The sequence below is a fragment of the Salmo salar genome, unplaced genomic scaffold, assembly GCF_905237065.1.
Source record: "Salmo salar unplaced genomic scaffold, Ssal_v3.1, whole genome shotgun sequence".
Taxonomy (NCBI): domain Eukaryota; kingdom Metazoa; phylum Chordata; class Actinopteri; order Salmoniformes; family Salmonidae; genus Salmo; species Salmo salar.
The window spans coordinates 50,237-67,701 of record NW_025550962.1 but is presented as its reverse complement, the minus strand read 5'-3'; the positions used below and the strand labels follow the sequence as shown (position 1 = coordinate 67,701).

At 50.0% G+C, this 17,465-nt stretch overlaps 1 protein-coding gene across 1 annotated transcript; it reads right to left on the bottom strand.

Moving 5' to 3' along the window:
* Positions 1–1,052: 1,052 nt before the first annotated feature.
* LOC106591543 (ryanodine receptor 2-like) lies at positions 1,053–7,742 on the bottom strand. Its single transcript, XM_045714224.1, has 4 exons — positions 7,594–7,742; positions 6,297–6,480; positions 4,107–4,242; positions 1,053–1,314 (listed from the first exon to the last, which is right to left on the bottom strand). The coding sequence occupies exons 1-4, from the start codon at positions 7,728–7,730 to the stop codon at positions 1,211–1,213; spliced, it is 561 nt and encodes a 186-aa protein (XP_045570180.1). The 5' UTR covers positions 7,731–7,742; the 3' UTR covers positions 1,053–1,210.
* Positions 7,743–17,465: the final 9,723 nt, after the last annotated feature.

Here is a 17,465-nt window from a genome sequence, read left to right as displayed (position 1 = left end):
TCGCTCCCTCTCATTCTCTCTCTCTCATTTTCTCTCTCTCCCTCCTCGTCCTATCTCCCTCCTCATTCTCCCTCCCTCCCATTCTCTCTCTTCCCCTCTCATCCTCTCTCTCCCTCCTCATTCTGTCTCCCTCCTCCTCCTCTCTCCTACCCTCCTCCTACTCTGTCTCTCTCCCTCCATCTCTCTCCCTCTCATTCTCTCTCATCCTCTCTCTCCCTCCCTCCTCCTCTGTCTCTCTCCCTCCTCCTCTGTCTCTCTCCCTCTCATTCTCTCTCTCTTCCCCTCTCATCCTCTCTCTCCCTCCTCATTCTGTCTCCCTCCTCCTCCTCTCTCCTACCCTCCTCCTACTCTGTCTCTCTCCCTCCTCCTCCATCTCTCTCCCTCTCATTCTCTCTCATCCTCTCTTTCCCTCCCTCCTCCTCAGTCTCTCTCCCTCATTCTCTGTCTCTCTCCTCATTCTCTGTCTCTCTCCTCATTCTCTGTCTGTCTCTCTCTTCCTCCTCATTCTCTGTCTCTCTCTCCCTCCTCATTCTCTGTTTCTGTCTGTCTCTGTCTCGCTCCTAATTCTCTGTCTCTCTCTCCCTCCTAATTCTCTCTCTCCCTCCCTCCTCATTCTATGTCTCTCTCTCCCTCCTCATTCTATGTCTCTCTCTCCCTCCTCATTCTATGTCTCTCTCTCCCTCCTCATTCTCTGTCTCTGTCTGTATCTCTCTCTCCCTCCATATTCTCTGTCTCTGTCTCCCTCCTAATTCTCTGTCTCTGTCTCCCTCCTAATTCTCTGTCTCTCTCCCTCCTCATTCTGTCTCTCTCTCCCTCCTCATTATATGTCTCTCTCTCCCTCCTCATTCTCTATGTCTCTCTCTCCCTCCTCATTCTCTGTCTCTGTATCTCTCTCTCCCTCCATATTCTCTGTCTCTCTCTCCCTCCATATTCTCTGTCTCTCTCTCCCTCCTAATTCTCTGTCTCTCTCTCCCTCCTCATTCTATGTCTCTCTCGCCCTCCTCATTCTCTGTCTCTCTCTCCCTCCTCATTCTCAGTCACTTTCTCTCTCTCACACTCTCTCTCCCCCGTCTCGCTCTCTCTCCCCCTCTCTCCCTATTCTCTCTTGCTTTACTGTAACAGTGATACTACTGCAGATTGTCTATTCTGCTGCAACAGTGATATGTGATAATGCCATACAGGAGGGTAAAAAGGATATATTGATTATAGATCACTTACCAGACGAGGCCTCCAGTCTCTCCAGCCGGCTGATCAACCAATCCAACGAGCCGGAGAATTGGGCACAATTCTTTCTGTTGCCCCTTATCAACGCAGCTAGAGGACAAGAGGGAGGAGAGGAAGAAAGAGGGAAAGATTGAGAGAGGGATACAGAGACATTGTGAGAGAGATCAAGGGATTGAGAGGGATATAGAAAGTGAAGAGAGGGGTCCAGAAAGGTGGACATAGAGATCAAGAGAAGGAGAAAGGTTACAGGAGGGAACAGACTTTAAAATCAGAACAGACGCATTTTGACAAGCAGTATATTCCCTTCCTTGGCTCCAGTACAGTCAATAGAATACACATCTAGCTTCAGGTGCAGCATCTGTAGCTTCTAGAGAACATCCAGAGACACATCTAGCTTCAGGTGCAGCATCTGAAGCTTCTAGAAAACATCCAGACACATCTAGATTCAGGTGCAGCATCTGTAGCTTCTAGAAAACATCTAGAGACACATCTAGCTTCAGGTGCAGCATCTGTAGCTTCTAGAAAACATCCAGACACATCTAGATTCAGGTGCAGCATCTGTAGCTTCTAGAAAACATCCAGAGGCAGCATGAAACCATTAGCATCCGTTAGGGCTGAGGGCTGAGGGTTGAGGCAGCAAGGAGGCAGCATGAAACCATTAGCATCCGTTAGGACTGAGGGCTGAGGCAGCAACAAGGCAGCATGAAACCATTAGCATCTGTTAGGACTGAGGGCTGATGCAGCAACGAGGCAGCATGAAACCATTAGCATCCGTTAGGACTGAGGGCTGAGGCACCAACGTGGAGGCAGCACATGGCAGAAGACCAGCTGCCGCTTTAAGCAGCAGTCAGTCAGCCAGTTAATCAGCCAGTCAGCCAGTCAGTTAATCAGCCAGTCAGCCAGTCAGTCAACCAGTCAGTAATCCGCCAGTCAGTTAATCAGCCAGTCAGTTAATCAGCCAGTCAGTAATCAGCCAGTCAGCCAGTTAGTCAACTAGTCAGTAATCAGCAAGTCAGTTAATCAGTCAGTTAATCAGCCAGTCAGTCAACCAGTCAGTAATCAGCCAGTCAGTTAATCAGCCAGTCAGTTAATCAGCCAGTCAGTTAATCAATCAGTTAATCAGCCAGTCAGCCAGTCAGTTAATCAGTCAGTTAATCAGCCAGTCAGTCAACCAGTCAGTAATCAGCCAGTCAGTTAATCAGTCAGTTAATCAGCCAGTCAGTTAATCAGTCAGTTAATCAGTCAACCAGTCAGTAATCAGCCAGTCAGTCAACCAGTCAGTCAACCAGTCAGTAATCAGACAGTCAGTTAATCAGTCAGTTAATCAGCCAGTCAATAATCAGCCAGTCAGTTAATCAGTCAGTTAATCAGCCAGTCAGTTAATCAGCCAGTGAGTCAGTTGCTGATGGCAGTTAGCTAGACATGGCAGAAGCCACCATAGAGGGTAGTATAGCGTACCAACTAGACATGGCAGAAGCCACCATAGAGGGTAGTATAGCGTGCCAACTAGACATGGCAGAAGCCACCATAGAGGGTAGTATAGCGTGCCAACTAGACATGGCAGAAGCCACCATAGAGGGTAGTATAGCATGCCAACTAGCAGACTGTTATTTAAGGATTTATGATGTGCTGCTGTTGATAACTTTTACATCCCTCCTCCTCTCTTCCCTCCTCTCCTCTTCTCCTCCCTCCTCTCCTCCCTCCTCTCCTCTTCTCCTCACTCCTCTCCTCTTCTCCTCACTCTTCTCCTCCCTCCTCTCCTCATCTCTCCTCCCTCCTCTCCTCCCGCCTCTCTCATCCCTCCTCTCCTCTTCTCCTCCCTCCTCTCCTCTTCTCCTCCCTCCTCTACTCTCCTCATCTCTCCTCCCTCCTCTCCTCTTCTCCTCCCTCCTCTCCTCATCTCTCCTTCCTCTTCTCCTCCCGCCTCTCCTCTTCTCCTCCCTCCTCTCCTCCAACCTCTCTCCATCCCTTCTCTCCTCTCCTCTTCTCCTCCCTCCTCTCCTCTACCCTCCTCTCCTCCCTCCTCTCCTCCCGCCTCTCTCCATCCCTCCTCTCCTCTTCTCCTCCTCACTCCTCTCCTCCCTCCTCTCCTCTTCTCCTCCCATCCCTCCTCTCCTTATCTCTCCTCCCTCCTCTCCTCCCACCTCTCTCCTCCCTCCTCTCCTCTTCTCCTTCCTCCTCTCCTCTTCTCCTCACTCCTCTCCTCTTCTCCTCCCTCCTCTCCTCCTCTCCTCCCTCCTCTCCTCTTCTCCTCCCTCCTCTCCTCTTCTCCTCCCTCCTCTCCTCTTCTCCCCCTCCTCTCCTCTCCTCCCTCCTCTCCTCTTCTCCTCCCTCCTCTCCTCTCCTCATCTCTCTTCCCTCCTCTCCTCTTCTCCTCCCTCCTCTCCTCTTCTCCTCCCTCCTCTCCTTATCTCTCCTCCCTCCTCTCCTCCATCCCTCCTTGCTATCAGTCAAGTCAGTAACTGTGTAACCTGGGGATACATGTTGATGAGTGTTGTACAACGTAACAGTTCTGTGCTGGGGGGCCAGGCCCCCCGTGTAACCTGGCGATACATATTGATGAGTGTTGTACAACGTAACAGTTCTGTGCTGGGGGGCAAGGCCCCCCTGTGTTCTGTGCTGGGGGTCAGGCCCCCTGTGTTCTGTGCTGGGGGGCCAGGCCCCCTGTGTTCTGTGCTGGGGGCCAGGCCCCCCTGTGTTCTGTGCTGGGGGGTCAGGCCCCCTGTGTTCTGTGCTGGGGGCCAGGCCCCCTGTGTTCTGTGCTGGGGGGCCAGGCCCCCCTGTGTAAGGGGTGTTCGTGTACAGGAGGAGCTGTAGGAGAACTGGGCAGCATGCGTTTCTAAAGCCCTGAGGTTGTAGTATTCAGCCGCTCCGCTCCTCACCCAGGAGCTCATATAATGAGTTTAGTGTGGATCTCCAGGCCTCGCCGGCCTCCCTCCCAGCCACCTCAGCAAAATGAGCCGCGCTGCTGTACACGTGGAGACGGTCAATACACTCCAACACCAGGTTTATCATACCCTGGGGAGGGAGAGAGGGGAGGGGAGAGAGAGAGGGGTGGGGGAGAGAGGGGGAGGGAGAGAAGGGTGGGGAGAGAGGGGAGGGGTGGGAGGAGAGGGGTGGGGGAGAGAGACGGAGGGGTGGGGAGAGAGGGAGGGGTGGGGAGAGAGGGGGAGGGAGAGAAGGGTGGGGGAGAGAGGGGGAGGGGTGGGGAGAGAGGGGGAGAGAGAGGGGTGGGGGAGAGAGAGAGGGGGAGGGGTGGGGAGAGAGAGGGGTGGGGGAGAGAGGGGAGGGGTGGGGAGAGAGGGGGAGAGAGGGGTGGGGGAGAGAGAGGGGGAGAGAGAGGGGAGGGGTGGGGGAGAGAGGGGGAGAGATAGGGGGAGAGAGGGGGAGAGAGGGGTGGGGGGGAGAGAGGGGGAGGGGTGGGGAGAGAGAGGGGGAGAGAGAGGGGTGGGGGTGGGGAGAGAGCCATGTTATACATATCCTCATACATAGTGTATCATAGTGTATCATTATAGGCTCATCAAAAACAAACTGGATACATTTATCCTTAGATTTCCATCTATTTCTAAACATCTGATTTGTACAGGGACACCAGAGACGATATTTATTGATATTATTATTGATATTTACATGGCCTGTAGTAACACGCTGATATTTACATGTGTCCCTGTAGTGACACGTTGATATTTACATGGCCCTGTAGTAACACGTTGATATTTACATGGCCCTGTAGTAACACGTTGATATTTACATGGCCCTGTAGTAACATGTTGATATTTACATGGCCCTGTAGTAACACGTTGATATTTACATGGCCCTGTAGTAACACGTTGATATTTACATGGCCCTGTAGTAACTGTAGTAGCTTAGTGAATGTTTCGAGGCACTGTGAAAGCCATGAACAAGGCCAAAGCAGAAAAGTCTGGTCCCTGAACCATGACACTGATGAGACCTGAACGATACTGCACCGCTGACTTTAAATAGGGAATTACAGAGCGGCGGCGTCGAGGGTCAGGGCAGTCGATCCTCACAACACAACTAACCGTGGGAGAAGTAGTATATTAAGTTAACGCCAGCTGATGCCTGGGGGGGGGACGACGACGACGACACCATCTGGTTCCCCAGTACTGCAGAAACACAGCTTAGTGATTTACACCAGCTGGTGCCCTACACAGCACATCAGTACAGATGCTATCTAACACTTCATTTAACAGGAGAGACGGAGAAACAAGGGGGTGTGACCTGCAGTGTTATGACTGCTCTCTCTTCATTTAACAGGAGAGACGGAGAAACAAGGGGCGTGACCTGCAGTGTTATGACTGCTCTCTCTTCATTTAACAGGAGAGACGGAGAAACAAGGGGTGTGACCTGCAGTGTTACGACTGCTCTCTCTTCATTTAACAGGAGAGACGGAGAAACAAGGGGTGTGACCTGCAGTGTTACGACTGCTCTCTCTTCATTTAACAGGAGAGACGGAGAAACAAGGGGGTGTGACCTGCAGTGTTATGACTGCTCTCTCTTCATTTAACAGGAGAGACGGAGAAACAAGGGGGCGTGACCTGCAGTGTTACGACTGCTCTCTCTTCATTTAACAGGAGAGACGGAGAAACAAGGGGGTGTGACCTGCAGTGTTATGACTGCTCTCTCTTCATTTAACAGGAGAGACAGAGAAACAGGGGGCATGACCTGCAGTGTTACGACTGCTCTCTCTTCATTTAACAGGAGAGACAGAGAAACAAGGGGGTGTGATCTGCAGTGTTACGACTGCTCTCTCTTCATTTAACAGGAGAGACGGAGAAACAAGGGGGCGTGACCTGCAGTGTTACGACTGCTCTCTCTTCATTTAACAGGAGAGACGGAGAAACAGGGGGCATGACCTGCAGTGTTACGACTGCTCTCTAGAGTGGAACACTAAAATAGCCCAGGACAGGAAGAAATGGAGGGACTTTATCAAGGCTTTATACGCACCACTTGGCACGATGAGGCCTAAGTAAGTAAATGTTTTGTGTAGAACCTTCCCCTTGTCCCTGCTGATGTGGAATATAACCCCCAGCATGCTCTTTGCTCTCTACCTCTTCCTGGAAGAGGTTCTGTCGGTTCTTCAGGGCTCGGAGGCGGTTCTGTTTGTCCTCGTGCTCCAGGTGCTCGTCAGGAGGCTGGAAGTAGCCAATCAGATCCTGCAGACTCAAACTGACCGACTCGATCGGCAGGTCGAGTGTCGAGGTCTTTCCTTTTTTACTGAGGGTGTCCAGACCCCTGGAACACACAGAGAGAAAAGTTACTGAGGGTGTCCAGACCCCTGGAACACACAGAGAGAGAAGTTACTGAGGGTGTCCAGATCCCTGGAACACACAGAGAGAGAGCGAAGTTACTGAGGGTGTCCAGACCCCTGGAACACACAGAGAGAGAGAGAGAAGTTACTGAGGGTGTCCAGACCCCTGGAACACAGAGAGAGAGAGAGACATTGTTAAGTCAGATATAAAGTGTATAATGTCTCATTTCACATATTGATCCAACGGTTCAATTGATCTAACTTAAGTGGAATGTTAAGGTTTCCACAGGTACAAGCAATACATCATTCAGTGTAAAGAAGTAGTCAAGGTAGCAGTGTGTATGTAGGCTACTGTATGTGTGTGCTAGTGATAATCTGTCATTGAAATCTGGGTCTATCTTCTCTCAACAACCTTCTGGAAGGTGTGTCCCCATTGAGCTGATGTCCCGCATAAAGGAGCATGTGTGGAGTATGTGGGGCGGCAGGGGAGCCTAGTGGTTAGAGTGGAGGGGAGGCAGGTAGCCTAGTGGTTAGAGTGGAGGGGCGGCAGGTAGCCTAGTGGTTAGAGTGGAGGGGCGGCAGGTAGCCTAGTGGTTAGAGTGGAGGGCGGCAGGTAGCCTAGTGGTTAGAGTGGAGGGACGGCAGGTAGCCTAGTGGTTAGAGTGGAGGGGCGGCAGGTGGCCTAGTGGTTCGAGTGGAGGGGAGGCAGGTAGCCTAGTGGTTAGAGTGGAGGGACGGCAGGTAGCCTAGTGGTTAGAGTGGAGGGACGGCAGGTAGCCTAGTGCTTAGAGTGGAGACGGGTAGCCTAGTTGTTAGAGTGGAGGGGAGGCAGGTAGCCTAGTGGTTAGAGTGGAGGGGCGGCAGGGTAGCCTAGTGGTTAGAGGCGTTGGACTAGTAACCGAAAGGTTGCAAGTTCGAATCCCCGAGGTGACAAGGTAAAAATATGTCGTTCTGCCCCTGAACAAGGCAGTTAACCCCACTGTTCCCCGGTAGGCCGTCATTGTAAATAAGAATTTGTTCTTAACTGACTTGCCAAGTTAAAATAAAGGTTAAATAAAGGTTACATAATTAAATGTGCATGTACTGTGTATCCCCACCTGATGAATCGGTTGAACAGGAAGACAGTACTGCGTATGACCCGCGCGGTGCGGGACTCCTCGTGCTGCGAGCGGGACAGGGTCAGCCCATCGTCCATGTGACCCTCGTGGTGCATGATGGCCTGAAACAGACACATTGTTGTCACGTTCTGCAGACAGAATGGGAGGTTTTCTGACACTGTTAGCTTAGCATTGAGACATAACGGGAGGTTTTCTGACACTGTTAGCTTAGCATTGAGACATAACGGGAGGTTTTCTGACACTGTTAGCTTAGCATTGAGACATAACGGGAGGTTTCTGACACTGTTAGCTTAGCATTGAGACAGAACGGGAGGTTTTCTGACACTGTTAGCTTAGCATTGAGATATAACGGAAGGTTTCTGACACTGTTAGCTTAGCATTGAGACAGAACGGGAGGTCTAACAACACCATCTGATTCACAGGGACCTTGTTCATTTAATGAGCAGGTACAAAGCCAAGCACAATACCTTAGCTAACCCATTATGGGTGGTAGACTGTAACCCGGTATGCTATACCTCAGATAACCCTTTATGGGTGGTAGACTGTAACCCGTTACGCTATACCTCAGATAACCCTTTATGGGTGGTAACCTGTAACCCTTTATGGGTGGTAGACTGTAACCCGGTACGCTATACCTCACATAACCCTTTATGGGTGGTAGACTGTAACCCGTTACGCTATACCTCAGATAACCCTTCATGGGTGGTAGACTATAACCCGTTACGCTATACCTCAGAGAACCCTTTATGGGTGGTAGACTGTAACCCGTTACGCTATACCTCAGATAACCCTTTATGGGTGGTAGACTGTAACCCATTATACTATACCTCAGATAACCCTTTATGGGTGGTAGACTGTAACCCGGTATGCTATACCTCAGATAACCCTTTATGGGTGGTAGACTGTAACCCGTTACGCTATACCTCACATAACCCTTTATGGGTGGTAGACTGTAACCCGGTACGCTATACCTCAGATAACCCTTTATGGGCGATAGACTGTAACATGGCTCAAGATTCAAGGCCTGGTTATTTCATGTTCCTTGAATGTTGAATTTTACCTAATGAAACCCATAGCGAGTGGGGCGGTAACTGTAACAAAAGGCCTACTCGTTGAAGAGATTACATGTTAACCCAGGAAACCCATTACGGGTGCTAACTGTAGAAACAAGGTGGCTATATTCAAGTCAGGGGAATTTAGAGAAACAAGGTGACTATATTCACGTCAGGGGAATTTAGAGAAACAAGGTGACTATATTCACGTCAGGGGAATTTAGAGAAACAAGGTGGCTTTATTCACATCAGGGGAATTTAGAGAAAAAAGGTGGCTTTATTCACGTAAGGGGAATTTAGAGAAACAAGGTGGCTTTATTCACGTCAGGGGAATTTAGAGAAAGAGGTGACTTTATTCACGTCAGGGGAATTTAGAGAAACAAGGTGACTTTATTCACGTCAGGGGAATTTAGAGAAACAAGGTGGCTTTATTCACGTCAGGGGAATTTAGCGAAACAAGGTTGCTATTTAGCGAATAGTGTCAGCCTATTTACAATGCACCTCGTTGTTATTGCATTTTCATTTAGGTTTCCGTGTGTTGCACTTGCATTCAGTAGCGTCTATGAATCCCGTGATTATTATATTAAGGTATTAATGTATGAAAGTGTGTAGACTTATTTAACATGTATGTAGTTCTGTCCTTGTGATGAACTTGTCTAGTAATGTTCTGTATTATGTCATGTTTAAGGGTTTTGTTTTGGACCCCAGGAAGAGTATTTGCTGCTTTAGCAGAAAGATGCTAATAAAAAGACTAAAATACTGACACATTTAGCTTAGCATAATGCTAATGGTATTATTCATCAGAATGAGTGTGTTTCTGACACTGTTAGCTTAGCACAATGCTAATGGTTTTATTCATCAGAATGAGTGTGTTTCAGACACTGTTAGCTTAGCATAATGCTAATGGTTTTATTCATCAGAATGAGTGCGTTTCTGACACTGTTAGCTTAGCATAATGCTAACGGTTTTATTCATCAGAATGAGTGTGTTTCTGACACTGTTAGCTTAGCATAATGCTAATGGTTTTATTCATTAGAATGAGTGTGTTTCTGACACTGTTAGCTTAACCTAATGGCTTTAATTATATGATAAGCGTAGCTTAATGGTTTTATTCCAGCGAGACGGCCTGGAGCTGATTGAGAAGAGCTCGTTAGGAAGACATTTATGAAACTCTGTGAGTCATAACTGATCCTGCTGGGCGCCGGCATGTTAGTCGACAGGCTGAGGAAACCGTGGAGACTAGCTGAGCTGAGACCAGACAACTTCTCCTGGGGACCAGGCTGGGTCCTACAGTATCCTCTCTATAGACTAGATAACTTCTCCTGGGGACCAGGCTGGGTCCTAAAGTATCCTCTCTATAGACTAGATAACTTCTCCTGGGGACCAGGCTGGGTCCTACAGTATCCTCTCTATAGACTAGATAACTTCTCCTGGGGTCCAGGCTGGGTCCTACAGTATCCTCTCTAGATAACTTCTCCTGGGGACCTGGATGGGTCCTACAGTATCCTCTCTATAGACTAGATAAATTATCCTGGGGACCAGGCTGGGTCCTACAGTATCCTCTCTATAGACTAGATAACTTCTCCTGGGGACCAGGCTGGGTCCTACAGTATCCTCTCTAGATAACTTCTCCTGGGGACCAGGCTGGGTCCTACAGTATCCTCTCTATAGAGTAGATAACTTCACCTGGGGACCAGGCTGGGTCCTACAGTATCCTCTCTATAGACTAGATAACTTCTCCTGGGGACCAGGCTGGGTCCTACAGTATCCTCTCTATAGACTAGATAACTTCTCCTGGGGACCAGGCTGGGTCCTACAGTATCCTCTCTATAGACTAGATAACTTCTCCTGGGGACCAGGCTGGGTCCTACAGTATCCTCTCTAGATAACTTCTCCTGGGGACCAGGCTGGGTCCTACAGTATCCTCTCTACATAACTTCACCTGGGGACCAGGCTGGGTCCTACAGTATCCTCTCTATAGACTAGATAACTTCTCCTGGGGACCAGGCTGGGTCCTACAGTATCCTCTCTATAGACTAGATAACTTCTCCTGGAGACCAGGCTGGGTCCTACAGTATCCTCTCTATAGACTACATAACTTCTCCTGGGGTCCAGGCTGGGTCCTACAGTATCCTCTCTAGATAACTTCTCCTGGGGACCTGGATGGGTCCTACAGTATCCTCTCTATAGACTAGATAACTTATCCTGGGGACCAGGCTGGGTCCTACAGTATCCTCTCTATAGACTAGATAACTTCTCCTGGAGACCAGGCTGGGTCCTACAGTATCCTCTCTATAGACTACATAACTTCTCCTGGGGTCCAGGCTGGGTCCTACAGTATCCTCTCTAGATAACTTCTCCTGGGGACCTGGATGGGTCCTACAGTATCCTCTCTATAGACTAGATAACTTATCCTGGGGACCAGGCTGGGTCCTACAGTATCCTCTCTATAGACTAGATAACTTCTCCTGGGGACCAGGCTGGGTCCTACAGTATCCTCTCTAGATAACTTCTCCTGGGGACCAGGCTGGGTCCTACAGTATCCTCTCTAGATAACTTTTCCTGGGGACCAGGCTGGGTCCTACAGTATCCTCTCTAGATAACTTCTCCAGGGGAGAAGGCTGGGTCCTACAGTATCCTCTCTATAGACTAGATAACTTCTCCTGGGGACCAGGCTGGGTCCTACAGTATCCTCTCTATAGACTAGATAACTTCTCATGGGGAGCAGGCTGGGTCCTACAGTATCCTCTCTATAGACTAGATAACTTCACCTGGGGACCAGGCTGGCTCCTACAGTGTCCTCTCTAGACAACTTCTCCTTGGGACCAGGCTGGGTCCTACAGTATCCTCTCTATAGACTAGATAACTTCACCTGGGGACCAGGCTGGGTCCTACAGTATCCTCTCTAGATAACTTCTCCTGGGGACCAGGCTGGGTCCTACAGTATCCTCTCTATAGACTAGATAACTTCTCATGGGGACCAGGCTGGGTCCTACAGTATCCTCTCTATAGACTAGATAACTTCTCCTGGGGACCAGGCTGGGTCCTACAGTATCCTCTCTATAGACTAGATAACTTCTCCTGTGGACCAGGCTGGGTCCTACAGTATCCTCTCTATAGACTAGATAACTTCTCATGGGGAGCAGTCTGGGTCCTACAGTATCCTCTCTATAGACTAGATAACTTCACCTGGGGACCAGGCTGGCTCCTACAGTGTCCTCTCTAGACAACTTCTCCTTGGGACCAGACTGGGTCCTACAGTATCCTCTCTATAGACTAGATAACTTCACCTGGGGACCAGGCTGGGTCCTAAAGTATCCTCTCTAGATAACTTCACCTGGGGACCAGGCTGGGTCCTACAGTATCCTCTCTATAGACTAGATAACTTCTCCTGGGGACCAGGCTGGGTCCTACAGTATCCTCTCTATAGAATAGATAACTTCTCCTGTGGACCAGGCTGGGTCCTACAGTATCCTCTCTAGATAACTTCTCCTGGGGACCAGGCTGGGTCCTACAGTATCCTCTCTATAGACTAGATAACTTCTCCTGGGGACCAGGCTGGGTCCTACAGTATCCTCTCTAGATAACTTCTCCTGGGGACCAGGCTGGGTCCTACAGTATCCTCTCTAGATAACTTTTCCTGGGGACCAGGCTGGGTCCTACAGTATCCTCTCTATAGACTAGATAACTTCTCCTGGGGACCAGCCTGGGTCCTACAGTATCCTCTCTAGATAACTTCTCCTGGGGAGAAGGCTGGGTCCGACAGTATCCTCTCTATAGACTAGATAACTTCTCCTGGGGACCAGGCTGGGTCCTACAGTATCCTCTCAATAGACTAGATAACTTCTCCTGGGGACCAGGCTGGGTCCTACAGTATCCTCTCTAGATAACTTCTCCTGGGGACCAGGCTGGGTCCTACAGTATCCTCTCTAGATAACTTCTCCTGGGGACCAGGCTGGGTCCTACAGTATCCTCTCTATAGACTAGATAACTTCTCCTGGGGACCAGCCTGGGTCCTACAGTATCCTCTCTAGATAACTTCTCCTGGGGACCAGGCTGGGTCCTACAGTATCCTCTCTATAGACTAGATAACTTCTCCTGGGGACCAGGCTGGGTCCTACAGTATCCTCTCTATAGACTAGATAACTTCTCCTGGGGACCAGGCTGGGTCCTACAGTATCCTCTCTATAGACTAGATAACTTCTCCTGGGGACCAGGCTGGGTCCTACAGTATCCTCTCTAGATAACTTCTCCTGGGGACCTGGATGGGTCCTACAGTATCCTCTCTATAGACTAGATAAATTATCCTGGGGACCAGGCTGGGTCCTACAGTATCCTCTCTATAGACTAGATAACTTCTCCTGGGGACCAGGCTGGGTCCTACAGTATCCTCTCTAGATAACTTCTCCTGGGGACCAGGCTGGGTCCTACAGTATCCTCTCTATAGACTAGATAACTTCTCCTGGGGACCAGGCTGGGTCCTACAGTATCCTCTCTATAGACTAGATAACTTCACCTGGGGACCAGGCTGGGTCCTACAGTATCCTCTCTATAGACTAGATAACTTCCAGGCTGGGTCCTACAGTATCCTCTCTATAGACTAGATAACTTCTCCTGGGGACCAGGCTGGGTCCTACAGTATCCTCTCTATAGACTAGATAACTTCTCCTGGGGACCAGGCTGGGTCCTACAGTATCCTCTCTAGATAACTTCTCCTGGGGACCAGGCTGGGTCCTACAGTATCCTCTCTATAGACTAGATAACTTCTCCTGGGGACCAGGCTGGGTCCTACAGTATCCTCTCTATAGACTAGATAACTTCTCCTGGGGACCAGGCTGGGTCCTACAGTATCCTCTCTAAGATAACTTCTCCTGGGGACCAGGCTGGGTCCTACAGTATCCTCTCTATAGACTAGATAACTTCTCCTGGGGACCAGGCTGGGTCCTACAGTATCCTCTCTAGATAACTTCTCCTGGGGACCAGGCTGGGTCCTACAGTATCCTCTCTATAGACTAGATAACTTCTCCTGGGGACCAGGCTGGGTCCTACAGTATCCTCTCTAAGTAACTTCTCCTGGGGACCAGGCTGGGTCCTACAGTATCCTCTCTATAGACTAGATAACTTCTCCTGGGGACCAGGCTGGGTCCTACAGTATCCTCTCTAGATAACTTCTCCTGGGGACCAGGCTGGGTCCTACAGTATCCTCTCTATAGACTAGATAACTTCTCCTGGGGACCAGGCTGGGTCCTACAGTATCCTCTCTATAGACTAGATAACTTCTCCTGGGGACCAGGCTGGGTCCTACAGTATCCTCTCTATAGACTAGATAACTTCTCCTGGGGACCAGGCTGGCTCCTACAGTATCCTCTCTAGATAACTTCTCCTTGGGACCAGGCTGGGTCCTACAGTATCCTCTCTATAGACTAGATAACTTCTCCTGGGGACCAGGCTGGGTCCTACAGTATCCTCTCTAGATAACTTCTCCTGGGGACCAGGCTGGGTCCTACAGTATCCTCTCTATAGACTAGATAACTTCTCCTGGGGACCAGGCTGGGTCCTACAGTATCCTCTCTATAGACTAGATAACTTCTCCTGTGGACCAGGCTGGGTCCTACAGTATCCTCTCTAGATAACTTCTCCTGGGGACCAGGCTGGGTCCTACAGTATCCTCTCTATAGACTAGATAACTTCTCCTGGGGACCAGGCTGGGTCCTACAGTGTCCTCTCTAGATAACTTCTCCTGGGGACCAGGCTGGGTCCTACAGTATCCTCTCTATAGACTAGATAACTTCTCCTGTGGACCAGGCTGGGTCCTACAGTATCCTCTCTAGATAACTTCTCCTGGGGACCAGGCTGGGTCCTACAGTATCCTCTCTATAGACTAGATAACTTCACCTGGGGACCAGGCTGGGTCCTACAGTATCCTCTCTATGATAACTTCTCCTGGGGACCAGGCTGGGTCCTACAGTATCCTCTCTATAGACTAGATAACTTCTCCTGGGGACCAGGCTGGGTCCTACAGTATCCTCTCTATAGACTAGATAACTTCTCCTGGGGACCAGGCTGGGTCCTACAGTATCCTCTCTATAGACTAGATAACTTCTCCTGGGGACCAGGCTGGGTCCTACAGTATCCTCTCTATAGACTAGATAACTTCTCCTGGGGACCAGGCTGGGTCCTACAGTATCCTCTCTATAGACTAGATAACTTCTCCTGGGGACCAGGCTGGGTCCTACAGTATCCTCTCTAGATAACTTCTCCTGGGGACCAGGCTGGGTCCTACAGTATCCTCTCTATCTATAACTTCTCCTGGGGACCAGGCTGGGTCCTACAGTATCCTCTCTATAGACTAGATAACTTCTCCTGGGGACCAGGCTGGGTCCTACAGTATCCTCTCTATAGACTAGATAACCTTCTGGAGACCAGGCTGGGTCCTACAGTATCCTCTCTATAGACTAGATAACTTCTCCTGGGGACCAGGCTGGGTCCTACAGTATCCTCTCTAGATAACTTCTCCTGGGGACCTGGCTGGGTCCTACAGTATCCTCTCTATAGACTAGATAACTTCTCCTGGGGACCAGGCTGGGTCCTACAGTATCCTCTCTATAGACTAGATAACTTCTCCTGGGGACCAGGCTGGGTCCTACAGTATCCTCTCTATAGACTAGATAACTTCTCCTGGGGACCAGGCTGGGTCCTACAGTATCCTCTCTAGATAACTTCTCCTGGGGACCAGGCTGGGTCCTACAGTATCCTCTCTATAGACTAGATAACTTCTCCTGGGGACCAGGCTGGGTCCTACAGTATCCTCTCTATAGACTAGATAACTTCTCCTGGGGACCAGGCTGGGTCCTACAGTATCCTCTCTAGATAACTTCTCCTGGGGACCAGGCTGGGTCCTACAGTATCCTCTCTAGATAACTTCTCCTGGGGACCAGGCTGGGTCCTACAGTATCCTCTCTAGATAACTTCTCCTGGGGACCAGGCTGGGTCCTACAGTATCCTCTCTATAGACTAGATAACTTCTCCTGGGGACCAGGCTGGGTCCTACAGTATCCTCTCTATAGACTAGATAACTTCTCATGGGGAGCAGGCTGGGTCCTACAGTATCCTCTCTATAGACTAGATAACTTCACCTGGGGACCAGGCTGGCTCCTACAGTGTCCTCTCTAGACAACTTCTCCTGGGGACCAGGCTGGGTCCTACAGTATCCTCTCTATAGACTAGATAACTTCACCTGGGGACCAGGCTGGGTCCTACAGTATCCTCTCTAGATAACTTCTCCTGGGGACCAGGCTGGGTCCTACAGTATCCTCTCTATAGACTAGATAACTTCTCCTGGGGACCAGGCTGGGTCCTACAGTATCCTCTCTATAGACTAGATAACTTCTCCTGGGGACCAGGCTGGGTCCTACAGTATCCTCTCTATAGACTAGATAACTTCTCCTGTGGACCAGGCTGGGTCCTACAGTATCCTCTCTATAGACTAGATAACTTCTCATGGGGAGCAGTCTGGGTCCTACAGTATCCTCTCTATAGACTAGATAACTTCACCTGGGGACCAGGCTGGCTCCTACAGTATCCTCTCTAGACAACTTCTCCTGGGGACCAGGCTGGGTCCTACAGTATCCTCTCTATAGACTAGATAACTTCTCCTGGGGACCAGGCTGGGTCCTACAGTATCCTCTCTAGATAACTTCTCCTGGGGACCAGGCTGGGTCCTACAGTATCCTCTCTATAGACTAGATAACTTCTCCTGGGGACCAGGCTGGGTCCTACAGTATCCTCTCTATAGACTAGATAACTTCTCCTGTGGACCAGGCTGGGTCCTACAGTATCCTCTCTAGATAACTTATCCTGGGGACCAGGCTGGGTTCTACAGTATCCTCTCTATAGTCTAGATAACTTCACCTGGGGACCAGGCTGGGTCCTACAGTATCCTCTCTAGACTAACTTCTCCTGGGGACCAAGCTGGGTCCTACAGTATCCTCTCTAGATAACTTCTCCTGGGGACCAGGCTGGGTCCTACAGTATCCTCTCTATAGACTAGATAACTTCTCCTGGGGACCAGGCTGGGTCCTACAGTATCCTCTCTAGACTAGATAACTTCTCCTGGGGACCAGGCTGGGTCCGACAGTATCCTCTCTATAGACTAGATAACTTCTCCTGGGGACCAGGCTGGGTCCTACAGTATCCTCTCTATAGACTAGATAACTTCTCCTGGGGACCAGGCTGGGTCCTACAGTATCCTCTCTAGATAACTTCTCCTGGGGACCAGGCTGGGTCCTACAGTATCCTCTCTAGATAACTTCTCCTGGGGACCAGGCTGGGTCCTACAGTATCCTCTCTATAGACTAGATAACTTCTCCTGGGGACCAGGCTGGGTCCTACAGTATCCTCTCTAGATAACTTCTCCTGGGGAGAAGGCTGGGTCCTACAGTATCCTCTCTATAGACTAGATAACTTCACCTGGGGACCAGGCTGGGTCCTACAGTGTCCTCTCTAGATAACTTCTCCTTGGGACCAAGCTGGGTCCTACAGTATCCTCTCTATAGACTAGATAACTTCTCCTGGGGACCAGGCTGGGTCCTACAGTATCCTCTCTATAGCAGATAACTTCTCCTGGGGACCAGGCTGGGTCCTACAGTATCCTCTCTATAGACTAGATAACTTCTCCTGGGGACCAGGCTGGGTCCTACAGTATCCTCTCTAGATAACTTCTCCTGGGGACCAGGCTGGGTCCTACAGTATCCTCTCTATAGACTAGATAACTTCTCCTGGGGACCAGGCTGGGTCCTA

Coding starts and splice junctions, on each gene's coding strand:
- LOC106591543 (XM_045714224.1), bottom strand. CDS start 7,730: ATGTGTCTGTTTCAGGCCATCATGCACCACGAGGGTCACATGGACGAT. Junction 6,481..7,593: donor CTGTTCAACCGATTCATCAG/GTGGGGATACAC, acceptor TGTGTGTTCCAG/GGGTCTGGACACCCTCAGTA. Junction 4,243..6,296: donor AGAACCTCTTCCAGGAAGAG/GTAGAGAGCAAA, acceptor CTCCCTCCCCAG/GGTATGATAAACCTGGTGTT.